Source organism: Mauremys reevesii, unplaced genomic scaffold, assembly GCF_016161935.1.
Source record: "Mauremys reevesii isolate NIE-2019 unplaced genomic scaffold, ASM1616193v1 Contig163, whole genome shotgun sequence".
NCBI lineage: Eukaryota > Metazoa > Chordata > Testudines > Geoemydidae > Mauremys > Mauremys reevesii.
The window spans coordinates 62,569-78,021 of NW_024100786.1; the positions used below are offsets into that span (position 1 = coordinate 62,569).

Below are 15,453 nucleotides of genomic sequence, written 5' to 3' on the forward strand. Positions count from 1 at the left end.
GACCTTGGTTGCAACAATGATCTATACGGTCACAGTTCATTTCAGTAACATCACAATGGGCAAATCGGTAAGGCCTAAATTTTAAACAATGGCCTAATTCTGTATGTCTTGAAATACCCCTTCAAAATACGGGACTCCAGGGCACGTGTTCCAGCTGCATCCACAGCAGGAACTGGAGTCAGTGGGCGCTGCGGGTGCCCAGCCCCTTGGAGAACCAGCCCCTCAGCACTTAGGTCAGTACCCCAAATTAGGACCCTAAATCAAAAGAAATTATTGACAGTTGGATCCAGCCCCTCAGTGTGCTCTGGCTCCTATGCCGGCCAGAACGGCTGTTTGTGCCTCCTCCCCAGCAGCTGCAGGCACAGGGAGCGCCCCTGGGAGGGGCGGGAGGGAGTGGGGTTGGGGCAGGGACAGCCTGGAGGAGGGAGGGGTAGAAAGGACTAGAGGGGTGTGGCCAGGATGAAGCTGCTTCTCTTATATCCTGCACCCTGGCAAAGCCCCTTAGGACCATTAAAGCTGCGATGCGGCTCTGGCTGGAGCTCAGGACTTGCCTGGCTGCTGCTAAGGTCTGCACTGGCCCTTGCAGTCACTGAATAGGGGGCCTACTGAACCACCCCTCTCTCTGCCTCAGTTTTCCAATCTATACAATGCCTCTGTGTCTCTTCGCATTACAGTCTATGGAGGACGAGGGCCTCACGGTGCAGAGCTCTGAGAAGACGCTGAGCAAGTAGACCCAGAAAGCGAATGAGTCAGTGTCCTGATCCTGAAAAGTCTCAGTTTACTGAGAAAGGGGCAGAGCACAAAAATGCCACCCTAGCTGTCTGACTGAATGTCTCTCAGTAACCAGCTGCACACGGTACATCCCCAGGGCCCGGGGAGAGAAATGACAGGTACGATATGCACCATTCCAGTCTTTTCCCTTCCTGTAACCGTGTACCAAAGCACTGAATCTCCTCTGCTCTGCAATGCTGCGTGAAGACCCAGGTACCTGAGACAGCCGCAGGAGAAAGGTGTTTGAACGATGCCGGCAAATCTCAAGCCCCGCGGAGACCAGCAAAAGATCAGCACTTCCCTCTGCTGAGCTGCAACGTCTATTAACCATGTTGTTAAACTGCTGCGACGCTGGACCCGGGTAACTAGCTGCATCCGCAGCAGCATCTCTGCCCAGCACGGCTCCCCCGCCACGGCTGAATTCCCTCTCCTTGTCCTGATGGCGGCTTCCCAGACTGCCCCAGGCCTCCTCAGTCTGTCCCCACATCCCCTCCTGCAGCCGCAACAGGCAAGTGGCCTGAGAGGTCTCTGTTTATCCCACACCAGGTCCCTGCAGCCCCTAGTGCGAGCTCCCCGCACACCCGCTGCCCTCGGCCATTGGGCCCCAGCCCTCACCTTGGGGACAGGAGCTTGGTCTCCCTGCAGTCCCTGGTCTCTCTGCTGAGACTGACAAACAGGGAGAAAATGGGGGCAGGGCCTTGCTGGGAGTGGTTGTGTTACAGGGGCACCTGCCCCACTAGGGCCCAGGCTGAGATCCCAGAACATTCCACAGGCCCCTGAGCCGCCATCAGATGGACTTTCAGCCTCGGTCCCTGTGGTGGTGGGGGGGAGGCACTGGGTTACTGCCCTGGGGGAGCTGCTGGGGGAGGGAGGAGATTTACCTGCTCACAGACAATTTTAACAGTTCTAAAGCTTCAACATTTTGAATCTCAGTGTCCAGTGTCATTAAATAGTTCTGGTCTGACCAAAATATTATCTGATCCCCCCATAATTTCCCACAACCGTGAAAATTTTAATTGGAATGAAAAGCTTAAACCCCAGATTGTTGTGCTGCTGTGAAAGTTTAAATAAATAAATATAAAAATTGCTTAAAATAAACATCATCTGTCAAAATTATATATTATAACAAAATTCTGCCCAGCCTGACTATCACTCCTAACACACAGCTCCTTCTCCTGCAGGCTCATCCTCACAGGTGGATGCCCCAGGGACCCTCCCCACCAGCACAGGGGCTAATTGCAGGACCGAAGCCCTACTGGTACCTTTTTTCAGTAAAGCCTCCAGGGGTGAAATTGGCTGGGTTCTCCCTGCTCTGCAAACAGCCTGAGTCATTTTCAGGCAAGGAAACACTCCCTTGCTGCTGCAGGCGGGGCAGAGTGTGAATTCAGGAAATTGAAACTAACCCTGATCCACTGCCCAGAGGGAGCCATGGCTGCAGAGAACCCCGTGGAAAGTCTCCAGGAGGAAGCGACATGTCCCGTCTGTCTGGAATATTTCACAGAACCAGTCAGTGTGGAGTGTGGGCACAATTTCTGCCGAGCCTGCATCAGCCAGGGTTGGGAGGGATCCGATACAGCCGCCTCCTGCCCTCAGTGCAGAGAAACTGTGCAACAGGGAAACCTCAGGCCCAACAGGCAACTGGCAAATGTCGTAGAACTCGTCAAGCAACTGAGTTTACAGGCAGCAAAGGGAGCAGGAGGGGACAGGGTGTGCGGGGAGCACCAGGAGGCTCTGAAACTGTTTTGTGAAGAGGATCAAACCCCCATCTGTATGGTGTGTGACAGATCCCGGGCTCACCGCGCTCACACGGTGGTTCCTATCCAGGAGGCTGCACAGGAGTACAAGGTAGGCAAATGCTGTCAGATTTAATGGGTTAACTTTGGGGTTTTAATTACCGGCTAATTTCACTGAAAGTTACCTAGCACAGGTGTGACTCATCATTCTGCTCTCTAAGTCTTCATTGTGTGGGGAGATGCTGTAACAAAATTAATGGTCAGGCAGTGTGGCCACAGAGGCAAAATATCAAATCTTGAAAGCAGGATCTGCACCCCCCGCCCCCGAAGCACCACTCACTCCATACCCCTCCCCTCCATTGCTCTCCCACCCTGACTCACGTTCACCCATCTGTGGCAGGAGGTTGGGATTCAGGAGGGGGTGCGGGCTCTGGGCTGGGGCAGGGAGTTGGGGTGCAGGAGAGGGCTCCAGGCTAGGGCAGAGGGTTGGGGTGCAGGTGAGGGCACAGGGTGCTGGCTCTGGGAGGAGGGTCAGGGCTGGAGTAGGGGGTTGGGAGGCAGGAGGGGGTCTGGGAAGCTGGTTCCAGATGGGCAGCACTGACTTACCTCAGGCAGCTCCCGGTCAGTAGAGCAGCGGGGCTAACGCAGGCTCCCTGCCTGTCCCAAACCTGCACCACTCCTGAAAGGGGCCAATGTGCCCCTGTGGCCCCTGGAGGGGAGCATGTGGCTACACACGCTGCCCCTCTCTGCAGGAACCACTCCCGCAGCTCCCATTGGCCACAGTTCCCCATTTCTGGCCAATAGGAGCTGCGGGGGCAGTGCTTGCAGGCAAGAGCCATGTGAAGAGAACCCTGCCCTCACCCCAGGCTGCAGGGGCAAGCTGGCCCCTTCTGGGAGTGCCGCACGGCTGCCAGAGATTGCGATCGACTGGGAGAATCTCCAGGAACAACTAGTTGATCGCAATCAACTGGTAGGTGACCTCTGGTCTAGCTAGACAACAGGTGGGAAGGGAAACTGAGGCACAAAGCGTGGCAGCGAGTTGCACATAGTCACTGAGCATGTCAGTGACAGAGCTTAGCATAGAACCCAGATCTCCCCAGACCCAGTCCAAGACCCGAACCACTTTGCCATGCTGCCATCTTAGCATCAGCCCCACCCAGTGATGAAGTGTCTCCGTTAGGAGGGAGAGACACCTTGATAAAGGTCCCAGGCGCACCAGGGAGAGGAGGTTTCTCACTGGGATTCTGAACTCCTGTGCTGCTCCACGAGGGGTTAAACTCAGATGCTGCCGGCCTGCACTAGAGGAGATCACTGGGCTAAACGCTGTGTGGGACCCCGAGCACCTTCAGTCCGCACACAAAAGGGCTCCAGACAGCTCAGGTCCATGCCAAGTACCGCTGGGATTTCACTGGGATGTAGCAAAACCAACCCCAGGCTGGAGCTGACCGGTGCCAGTCTGACCTGCTCTGTTGTGTACGTGGGCAAGGACCAGCCAGAGTGGTTCCATTAGTCCCACCAGGCATCCTTTTGAAAACTCCCAGAATGCACTGCTTCCGGGATCTTTACCAGGGAATGGGACCGTGGGGTACCTGCCCAGGGGGCAGTGCCATGGAGAGGGGTTAGGACAGCACTGGGGCAACCCCCAACCCGTCCTTTATACAAATCTGCATCCTGTCTAATTAGGGAGGTCACTGAGGCATCCCCAGAACACGGGACACCCTCAGAGCTGCCTGCATGGGCCCGTCCTCACCAGTATCAGTCACCCTGTGTGGACCCCACCACCGTTTTTTCCAGCGTGCCACCCGCCTGCATCATTCTGCATGAAGGTGCCACCCCAGCCCTGCCCCCACCCTCACGGGTGTCCTCCTGCAGCCTCAGTCTCCTCCTCTCCCTTTTGCACCAGACAAAGCCAAGTCCAGTGCTGAGTCCCTACCGGACAGAGATAGTGCTCCACAAAACTGGACTGTGCAGCTTCCAACCAGACGAACGGCCTCCCAACATCTCACGAGTTTTGCCCTCGTGCTTAGACCAGCTCTGCCCAACCAGTGCAGCCCCAGTACTCCAGGGCTGAAATCCCAGCCCATATTTAAACCCTGGTGGCTTCTGAGATTTGTATCACTTTGTTTGTTAAACCTTCAACAAATAGGTTTCTTGATTCACCCCCATGTGACTCCAGTGCCCTGTTATGCTCTAATAAAAAAGGTAATAAAAAAAAGGTAATAATTGGAGATATACCAATCTCCTAGAACTGGAAGGGACCTTGAAAGGTCATCTAGTCCAGCCCCTGCCTTCACTAGCAGGACCAATTTTTGCCCCAGATCCCTAAGTGGCCTCCTCAAGGATTGAACTCACAACCCTGGGTTTAGCAGGCCAATGCTCAAACCACTGAGCTATCCCTCCCCCCATATCCTCTGTACCATTAATCAATTCACAAATACCAGTAAAGCTTGGGTATAATTGAGATCTCTTGCTAATTACTAAAAACACTGAACCAGAATTGGTAACGAGTCTGAATGTGACACGCTCCCAGTTTCCATTAATGAGGTTTCATCACCTTGGTGGTCCTGATGTCGCAAAGCGATTAGAACCACAGTCATCTTGGGGTTTCGGGTGGAAAAACACCCACTTCCAAGCACCTCTCAACTATCCAGATGAAACTTCCCAAATCATTTCTGTTTCTTCAGGAAAGAATCCAGGCCCATTTGAAAACTCTGAGGGAAGACAGAGAAAAGCTGCTGGGATTGAAAGCGACTGGAGAGAGGAATTGCCGGGAATATCTGGTAGGTGCCTGTTGTTATGAATCAACTGTGGGACTGGCAGTGGGAGGTCTGTTAGGAGGCAGACTCCTGTGTGGCCTATGTGAACATGGGCTTGTGTGTGTTTCTCCATGATCATGGATTGCTGGGTTTGATTCATGTGTAGACAAGCCCTAAGCTTCCATTTCCGTTGATGAGTAGCCCTTGTGGCTTGCCTGAATTCACACAAATGTCCCCGTGAAGTGTTTGTCCACTGTGTCTAGACATTTTGTGCATTTTTAAAACATTTGTTTCTTTTAACTCCCCTGACGTCTCTGTTAGTGTAGTGCTGAGTCCTGCCTCCTGCTGCTCTGGGTCTGAATTTTCACAGACCATAAATAACAGAAGATGCTGACCATGACTGACAGAGAAATATCCCTTTCACAGGGATACAGGGGCCAAAGGGGAAGGTGTGAGAGAATCCCCTGCCTAGTACCCACAGGGTAGAGTCAAATGTCAGAAATCTGAGGATTTTCACAGAAAATCACCCTCCTGCACACTCAGCTCTCCATGAAAGGATCCTGGGCTCCATCCATGCCCCAGACCAACCCTTGCCCTATTTCATACAGAAACAAACACAAACCGAGAGGCAGAAGATTGTGTCTGAATTTCAGCAATTGCAGCAGTTCCTGGAGGAGCAAGAGCGACTTCTGCTGGCCCAGCTGGAGAAGCTGGACAAGGAGATTGTGAGGATCCAGAATGAAAATCTCAGTAAACTCTCCGAGCAGATTTCCTGTCTGAGTGAGCTCATCAGTGAGCTGGAGGGGAAGTGTCAGAAGCCAGCGAGTGAATTCCTACAGGTGAGACTGAATGAGAAACATAGGTGGGTGCTCCAGGACAGCCAGCTCTCCCCCTCAGTGCTACCCACCGTGGGCCCAGCCGCTCAACTCCTCCCCCTTCTTCCAGCACCATCTGCCTGCTGCAATCAGCTGTTCCACTGTGTGCAGGAGACGCTGGGAGGGAGCGGGAGGAGCGGGGAGGGAGTGTGCTCACGTTAGGATTCGCTCCCCACTTTGAACTCTGGGGGACAGATGTGGGGACCCACATGAAAGACCCCCTAATCTTATATTCCATCAGCTTAGGTTAAAAACTTCCCCAAGGCACAAATTCCTTTCCTTGTCCTTGCTGCCACCACCAAGTGATTTAAACAAAAATTCAGAGATGGGTCACTTGGAATCCCTATTCCCCCAAAATATCCCCCCAAGCCCCTTCACCCCCTTTCCTGGGGAGGCTTGAGAATAATATACCGACCAATTGCCTTTAATGTAAGTACAGACCAGACCCTTATCTTTAGGACACTAAAATCAATCAGGTTCTTTAAAGAAGAACTTTATATAAAGAAAAAAGTACAAGAATCACACCTGCAAAATCAGGATGGAAGGTAACTTTACAGGGTAATAAAAAGATTTAAAACACAGAGGACTCCCCTCTGGACTCAGCTTCACAGTTACAAAAACAGGACTAAAACTACCTCTTCGCATAGGGAAAATTCACAAGCTAAAACAAAAAATAACCTAACGCATTTCCTTGCCTTAGTCAGAATTTTTGTAATCTTAGATGGATCATTTCAGGTAGGTTTTCAGGAGATGTTGTCCCTGCTTGGTCTATCTCTCTATCAGGAGAAGGAACAAACAAACAGAGCCCAAACAAAACCTCCCGCAACCCACCAGATTTGAAAGTATCTTCTTTCCTTATCGGTCCTTCTGGTCAGGAGCCAACCAGGTTATCTGAGCTTCTTAACCCCTTATAGCTAAAGTGATTCAGTACAGCTGCAAGGAGGTATTTTATGTTACTCTTTCCTTTATATTTATGGCAGTTCACAAGAGGAGGTGAGGAAGAGACAGGGTGGACGTTGAGTGGGAGGGGGAAGAGTTGGGTTGGGGTGTGGCATTGGGGAAAGGTGTGGAGTGGGGATGGGGAATGGGGTTGAGCACCCCCAAGGACAATTGGAAACCCGCACTCATCATTAGAAACATGCCAGACCCCCACAGAGGGAGGAGCGGGCTGCTAAATCATAAGCACTGGAGTCCAGTAGTCGGAGATCTCAGTGTAACTCGGCATGTGCATTGCTGACATCTGAGTGAGTATTATTCTTAGCAGAGTCACAGGGATATGAAAGATGGAAAAGCCCCATTAGCTCAGGGAATCAATGGCCCTGGGGCCAGGGCAGGGGCTCTTCCCCCATACTTCCTAAACCCCTTCCCTGGGATCCCCTGTGTATGTGTCATAGAGGACTGAAATTCTTTTGCCTCTCTTTCCTCTAGGATGTCAGAACCACCTTGAGCAGGTATGTGGCTCCCTCGCACTCCACAATGCTGGGAAAGAGCTTGATCATGAGGGTAGCACTGCATTTCCCCAGGGCTCTACAGCAAAATGTGTGGGGAGATCACGTGTTGGATACAAATTTCTCTGATCACTTCATCCTGGGGTGCTAACTCTTGTACAGAAGACTCTGGAATTCTCCAGTCAGTGGCAAGGACTGACCTCAAGTATTTCATAGAGATGTCACATCCCTGGGGGACAGGCAGCTTCAGGATTGTGGGGATGGAATATGGGCCTGTCACTGCTGGGTCCTGGTCACTATTCAGCCCAGGGCAGAAGTGATCAAGAGTCTTTCCCACCTGAGGACTGTTTGGAGACCTGTGTGGAATGAGCTGGGGAAGGGGTAGTTGGTGTCTCAGTCTAGTTCCTAGAGGCAGATTTCTACAGCACTTCACCTGGGAACCTCCTGTCCCTCAGAGCATGGAGGCCAAGGAGCGAATTGGCCATGGAGACTCAATTCCCCTTTTATCCCCAGAGCTGATCTCTCCAGACCAGAGTTGAAGATTAATGACCTTTGACGAGAAGGTTGCTTGGCCCTGGGCTGTGTTGCATCTGCTCTGAGGCTGGGAGAAGTCGAGGAATTCTAACTCCAGGCCTATTAGAGCAGCGACTCACAAGCCAGAACTTATAATGAGTCACACAGTAAAATCCAATCATGTAAAATTGTTTCTCTCCAGGTCTGAGAAGGGGAAGTTTCAGCAGCCGGAAGAGATTTCTCCTGAAGTGGAAGAGCGAGTCAGTGATTTCTCCCAGAAAATGATTCTGCTATTGGACATTCTGGGGAAGTTCAAAGGTACCTAGAAGGGATCTAGGAATGGAAATTGGGATGAGTCTCTGAGAAGAGAATGGTGCTGATCAATTTGTTCCCACTTAGATGATGCTGTTAAATTAAGAAATGACTCAAAGAGTTTAAGGCCAGAAGGGACCATCATGATCATCTAGTCTGACCAACTGCACATTGCAGGCCACAGAATCTCACCCACCCACTCCTGCAATTGACCCCTAACCTCTGGCCAAGTTACTGAAGTCCTCAAAACATGATTTTAAAACTTCAAGTGTAACTGGTTGAGCACTCAGTGGTGCGGCGCCTCCTGCTGGTCAGTCAGGGAATTAGGTTTCCTGCTCCAGAGCGCCCACTGCTGGCCAGTGTCTCTCCTGCCTCAGGCCCCTCCATGTCCCTCCTGGACCCCAGTGCCCCTTACCTTGGGGTTCTGCCCACAGCAGTACCCCCACACTCTGGGTCTCCTCTCCCAGGGGAATCCCAACCCTCTATACCCACCTTGCCTCAGTGGTTACTGCCAGTCATCTAGCCCCCTTTCTCTGGGGCAGCCTGCAGTCCACAATGTCCACTCATCATTAGCAAAGGGGTTGGACCTACTGCCTTTCTAGCCCTAATACCATCCCTGGCCCTTAACAAGGCCTCAGCCTGGGGACTTGCCAGGCCAGAGCTCCCCAGCTCTGCCTGCCCCGCCCCAGCCCTGCTCTGTCTAAGGTACCCTGTGCTCCCAGGCAGCCCTGCAGTGAGACTCTTGCCTGCCTAGCTCCCAGCCCTTTGATCAGGGCCAGTTGTGGCCTAATTGGGTGTGGCCCCAGCTGTGGCTGCCTCCCCAGTCAGCCGACCTCAGCTGCTTTTCACCTTTTACCTCATTTTATCCCAGGAACAGGGTAATTGCCCCACTACACAAATTACAGAGAATCCACCATTGACTCTAGTTTCAAACTGCAACTGACTCGTGCCCCAGGCTGCAGAGGAAGGAAGGAAGGAAAAATCCCCGGCTCTCTGTCAATCTGACTTGGGGATATTCCTTCCCCACCCCAGATATGATGGTCAGTTGGATACCGAGCATTTTGGCAAAACCCAACAGCCAGACACGTGGCAAAGAACTCTCTATAGCTCAGAGCCCTCCCCGTCTACTGCCCCATCACCAGCCATGGGGCACATTTCTCAAAGGCAGATCCAGCCAATCACTGAGCTCTGGTCCTGTTTGCAGCTAGTTTGGGCCAAATGGGCTGGAGGGAAGGAGAAAGCCCCTCCCCCATGATCAGGGATCCATCCAGCACAGGGGCCTCTTGTGTCTCCTGCACAGCTGCTGCAGGCACAAGGCGTGTTCCTGAGAGGGCTGGGCATGGGGGTGGTGGGGGGGGGTGGATGTGGGTGGGGGGTGGACGAGGCACAAAGGGAGGTGGGCAGTGTAAAGCTGGGCCTCTGACACTCTGCACGCTGGGCAAGAGACACGGGGGCCATTGTCACAGGGATGTAGCTCTGGCTGGCTTCAGAACTTCCTCAGCCTGTGCCAAGGTCTGCACCGGCCCCTGCAGCCACTGAACAGCAGAGTCACAAATGGCCCCTCCCCTCTCTCCTTTTCCCGGTACAGGGGGGAATCGGACCCTTTGAGCCAATCCTCCCCCACCTCAATTTCCACCTTGATAAAATAATTTTACTATTATTTCCATTTCTGCCTATGGAGGACGAGGCCCCGTCATGCTGCTCTCTGTAGAGCCGCTGAGTAAACAGACCCAACAGCTCAAAGTTAGAGCCAGTATTTAGGAAACTCTCCACATCCCATCAGTGTCAAAGGGACCCAAGTGGGTAAAGTTACTTTTATGCCAAAGTCTTTGCAGGCTCTGGGTCTAGGTTACGACAAAAGGCAGTAAGTGAATGAGACAAACCAACTGGAGTCTGAAAGGTGGGAGGGGATGAGGAGGGAAAAGTAAATCTCTTACAAATTGTGTGTCCTGGGATAGTTGTGAGGCTGTAAGGCTGCTGGCTCCATTGCTGAGAGAAGCCTGATTGAGAGGGGAAATAGATTTCAGACCTTTTTATATTAAATACTTGAGTGTGTCTCTGGGCCTCTCTGTCTGTTTCTCTGTCATAATTATAAAACAGTTTCAGAGTGGGGATGCTCTTATGAATATGAAAGTCTGAAATCTCACCTCTCTTCTCCTTTCTCCCCCAAGACACTCTGCCGTCTGAATTGGAGAGAAAAAGAGGAGAATTCTTTGGAGCACACAGACAGGGTGAGTCTGCGGGTGAAGATTGCCTTTAAATTATGAGAATATTCCAGAGAAAACATCTTCATGAGATTGTAGCTGAAGTTACCAACCAAACTGACAGCGACCATGACACACACAGCCCTAAAAATAACACATTAAACAGTCAGGAGATCCAGGGGCCCATGTCCCGTCCCCCCCCCACCCCCCCACACACTTTTAAAGGTGGGATGACCAGGACACTTTTCAGCATGGGCATATTTTGGGGAAAGAGGGCCACGTTGCTCCCCCCCACACACACTGCAAGCCTTGGCAGGGGTGGAGCATGGCAGGCAGTGTCTGTGCTTAGGGCAGGGCAGCTGAGCAGTTCCTCTCTGTGTAGTGCAGCCCCTGCCCGCAGCACCAATCTCTCCCTGGTGCTGGCTTCTCTCAATGGCCCCACCCCTGCTCCTCTTTCCCTCAGGCCCTTGCCAGGCCAGAAGCCAGAACCAGGCTGCCATCCAGGGACTGCACTGGGGAGCCCTGGATCCTCCACCTGCCCAGGGTGGTGCACCCCGGGGAGTGGGGACATGGGCTGGGGACTGCTGCCAAAGGCCCATGGACCCATGTCCAGGGCAGGTGGAGTGTCAGGGGCTCTCTATAGCGGGCAAGTCTCCCAGCCTGGCCAGGGGGCCTCAGTCAGGGCCACGGAGGGGGCAGGGACACAAAAAGAGTCCTGACACCACCCTTAGTGCTGAGTTCATCCCCATTCTGATGAACAGAAACACTCTTAACTGAGTCACACGCGAACAGAGCTCCCTGACACATCCCTCTGCTTCACCCCGGTGCAGGGGGTCCCCCATCGCTCTTCTCCAACATCCTGCCTTTCCTGTGGGCAGGGCTGGGCTCTCCCATTGGAGCCGCTCCCTGCTTCCTGGACTGGGGAGATGCTCTTCCTGTGAGACTGTCAGCTCCTCCTTTCTCTCTAGGCTGGAGATGGTGCTACCCCACCCAGTGCCACCTCCTACTCTCTGGTCTTAAGTGGCTGTTCCCCATTGCTGCACCTTCCTCTCTGTTCCCTGGCCTGGGAGTGGAGGCTGCATTAGGGGAGGGAGCTTCCCTCTGGGGTTTAAAGCTGGTACCTGCCACTTCTGCTCCCTCAATAAAAACTTCTGACACCTTCCTGGCTGAGTCTGTGCTGCTGGGAATGGGGCAACACCAGCAGCGGGATGTGGGAGCTGAAGCCTCTGTGATAAATGAGAAACTAATGAAGTGGGACCCGTTACAAAGACTGAGAAGCTGCAGTGACATCTCTGCTCAGTCTCAGGGCTGGTCTACACTGGGTGGGGGTGGGGGGTCGATCTCAGATACGCAACTTCAGCTACGTGAATAGCGTAGCTGAAGTCGAAGTATCTTAGATCAATTTACCTCTCGTCATCATGGCGTGGGATCGACGTCCACGGCTCCCCCTGTCGACTGCGCTACTGCAGTTCGTGCTGGTGTAGTTCCAGAGTCAACAGGAGCACTTTCGGGGATCGATATATCGCATCTCAATCGATTACTACCCACCGATACTGCGGGTAGTCTAGACGTACTCTCAGGTGTCCAGGACAGAGGCAGTTCCCTGGGATCCGGGACTGTCCCAGCCTGAATGGAGCTGCTGGGGAGCGTGAGAAATGGCCCCAGACTCCCCAGGGCTGAGCTCTGCCCCTAACGCTCTGATTCTCTCTCCAGTTAATGTGACTCTGGATCCAGACACGGCTCATCCCAAACTCATCCTGTCTGAGGATCGGAAAAGTGTGAGACGGGTAGACACGCGGCAGGATCTTCCCAACAACCCTGAGAGATTTGACACTGCGCTGTGTGTGCTGGGCTGTGAGGGATTCACCTCGGGGAGACATTGCTGGGAGGTGGAGGTGGGGGATGGGGGATGCTGGGCTGTGGGGGTGGCCAGAGAGTCTGTGGGGAGGAAGGGAAAGATCAGCTGTAGCCCTGACGGGGGGATCTGGGCTGTGGGGTGGTTGGGGGATCAGTTCTGGGCTCTCACCTCCCCTGAGACCCCCCTGCCCCTGAGCCGGGCCCCCAGCAGGATCCGGGTTTGTCTGGACTGTGACCGGGGGCAGGTGACATTTATTGATGCTGGTGACGAGGCCCCAATCTTCACTTTCCCGCCGGGCTCCGTCCCTGGGGGGAGAATCCGACCCTGGTTCTTTGTGGGGCCAGGATCCCAGCTCAGCCTGTGTCCCTGAGACATGCACCAGAGGCAGGAACCGGAAATCAGCCTCTCTAGCCTCATGGATCCCAGTCTCTATGATTGTGGAGGACTCTCATCTACCCAGCCTCTGGCTCCTCATCTCTATGGCCCCTGGAAGCACCTCCCCCGCCCTCTCTGCAGCCTCAGGGATGAGGGGAGGAGGGGGAAGAACCCCTGGGGCTGCAGGAGGGGCAGAGGGGCAGAGCTGGGGGCTGGGCAGGGGGTGGCACTAACAGCCTGGCAGGGGGGCAGGCGGAGGTGGGCGTGGCAGGGACACAGAATTGATCAATCAGGGTTGGGGAGAAGCAGCAGCTGCAGGGAGCGTTTTGTACAGATCTGTGTCCTTAGCTCTCATTGGGGGCTCCCAGGCGGGGATCAGCACGAGGGGGGAAGGGATAAGATCAGGGAAAGAAGAGAGCAGCTGAGGGGGATGATCTGTGACAGGGAGGAGAGACACAGGGAAATAAACAGGGGTGGGAAGTGAGGCTAGAACAATGATGAATAGAAAAGGACAGTATGGAAGGAAAGGGAACATGAGCGGGACGGGGAGATTTATTACATGTTACTGAAAGTGAGACTGTAACTCATTAATTCCCTATATTAATTCCTGGCCATTGGTGCAATCTTAGTTCCATAAAGAAAACTGTTCTCAGTAGCTGGGGATCTCCTGGCCATGCTGTGGTTATTAAAGCTCCTTCTTAGCTCCTTTTACTTTGCTACTTTCCAGCAACTTACTGTAAATAAAACATTACAAACAATAATTCTTGTTTGTTCCACTTTAATGTCCCAGCTGCAAGGAATATTGTGCCTCTGGGAAGAGAGTTTGGATTTTACTGTGTGATGTGTCACTAACCAGCCTGTGCTCTGCCTCTGTCCTGTGCACACCCATGTCAATCAGGAATTGCTCAGCTGTGCTCTGCAGAGAGGTGACTGTTTGCACAGGGTGCAATCCATGAAGGGACTCAGGTGTTGCAATGCTGAGAATCACAGTGAGTAATTTTTAGGCAGTGAGAAAATCACAGGGACAGCAGCACTGTGACCCTCAGAGCTGAGTCAGTGGTCTAAACTCCCTAGACAATCCATGGGCAACACAGGCACCTTACAATGCGATTCACAAAAGCCACCTCAGTAGGCGGGCAGCCATGTCAGCTAGCCAATGGGAGATGCTGACAAGGGGGGAAGGGGTGTCCTAAGTCACACCCCTCTCACAGTTAGGTGCCTATATCTGGGCTGCAGAGGGTGTGTCTCTGCTTAGCAACCCACAAACAGGAACCCACCGTCTGATGTCTGGGGCCTCCAGTTGCAGCAGCTGCCAATGCCTGGTAGTGATGGTGGCAGCAGCTGGGAGCCCCAGGCCCTTTGAAATCGCCCCAGCAGGCTGCAGGGCTCCTAGTGCAGTGGCACATTAGGGGAAGGAAAAGCACTGGACCTTGGCAGGAGCCGCACTGAGCAGGGGTGGGGGGAAGAAGCCCTGGACCGTGGTAGTTGGGTGGGGGGTTGGGCAGAGTGAGTAGGAGAAGCCCTGGACTCCAGCAGGAACCATGCAGGGTGGGGTGGGGGGCAGAAGCTCTGACAGCTGAGTCCCTCTCTCTCCCATGCCCTCGGTGTGGAGCTGGCTCTCACTCTCCGGCTGTGGAGAAATTCAGCCCAAACTAATCACCTTGGTATCTCCAGCTCCCCCCTCACCACACAGCCATGAAGGGATTCAGCCTCGGAGGCAGGGTCAGCATTAGCCCCACGTGGCAGGTTGGATCTAGGGTACACAGAGATGAAGTGACTTTCCCAAGGCTAAGCAGGGAGTCAGTGGCAGAGCAGAGAACCAAACCCAGCACACCTGACCCCAGGCCTGTGCTTGAACCACTAGGCCACCCTTCCTACCTGAGGAGGGGGAACCTCCTCTGCTGTTTTGAGTGGGTGGGTGGGAGCGGGCACTAGACAGAGCCCCCAGGAGATGGGGAGCAGAGAGACATGAGAAAATGGACATGAGTGCATAGGCGGCAGGTTTGTATAATTTTTGGTGGTGCCCAAAATGGTGGTCCCCCAGCTCTCGCCCTGTTAGCCGATATAAAATGAAGCTACAATGTGTCGTCACCACAAGATTACAAGGGTCAATTAAAAGTGGAAAGTCAGGAGCAGCACTTGCCTGCTTCAATATACGGTATTATATTTTGTTGCACCTGTTGTGACAAAGTGGGAATGTTCTTAATGTTTTCTCTGAATCCTGTGTGGGTGCCTCAGTTTCCCCTGCAAGGTACCAACTGAAGGTGTTGGGGACAAAGAGATCAGGTGGCCTCCTTTCCCAGAAGAGAGACAAAGGCTAGAGGAGGGAGTGTCAGTTTGGAGCTGGCTGGGGAAATGGGGAGAGACCCAGAACTTGGGTCTGGGCTCCCCACCCTCCAAGATGGACCTGACTGAGGGGTCCTGTTTTCTGTACCTACAAGCTCTGTTTTAGACTGTGATCCTGTCGTCTAATAAACCTTCTGTTTCACCGTCTGGCTGAGAGTCACGTCTGACTGCAGAGTTGGGGTGCAGGGACCTCTGGTTGCCCAGGACCTGCCTGGGCAGACTCACTGCGGAAAGCGCACGGTGTGAAAGGGCTGAATGCTCC

The 15,453-nt window shown here is 53.4% G+C and overlaps 1 protein-coding gene across 1 annotated transcript; it reads left to right on the forward strand.

Moving 5' to 3' along the window:
* Nucleotides 1–1,908: 1,908 nt before the first annotated feature.
* On the forward strand, nt 1,909–12,444 carry LOC120393210 (zinc finger protein RFP-like; the record flags this gene model as incomplete). Its single annotated transcript, XM_039517784.1, has 7 exons — nt 1,909–2,616; nt 5,189–5,284; nt 5,869–6,099; nt 7,564–7,586; nt 8,299–8,414; nt 10,580–10,639; nt 12,326–12,444. Coding segments are annotated over exons 1-7 (1,062 nt in total), but the record flags the coding sequence as incomplete, so codon positions are not given.
* Nucleotides 12,445–15,453: the final 3,009 nt, after the last annotated feature.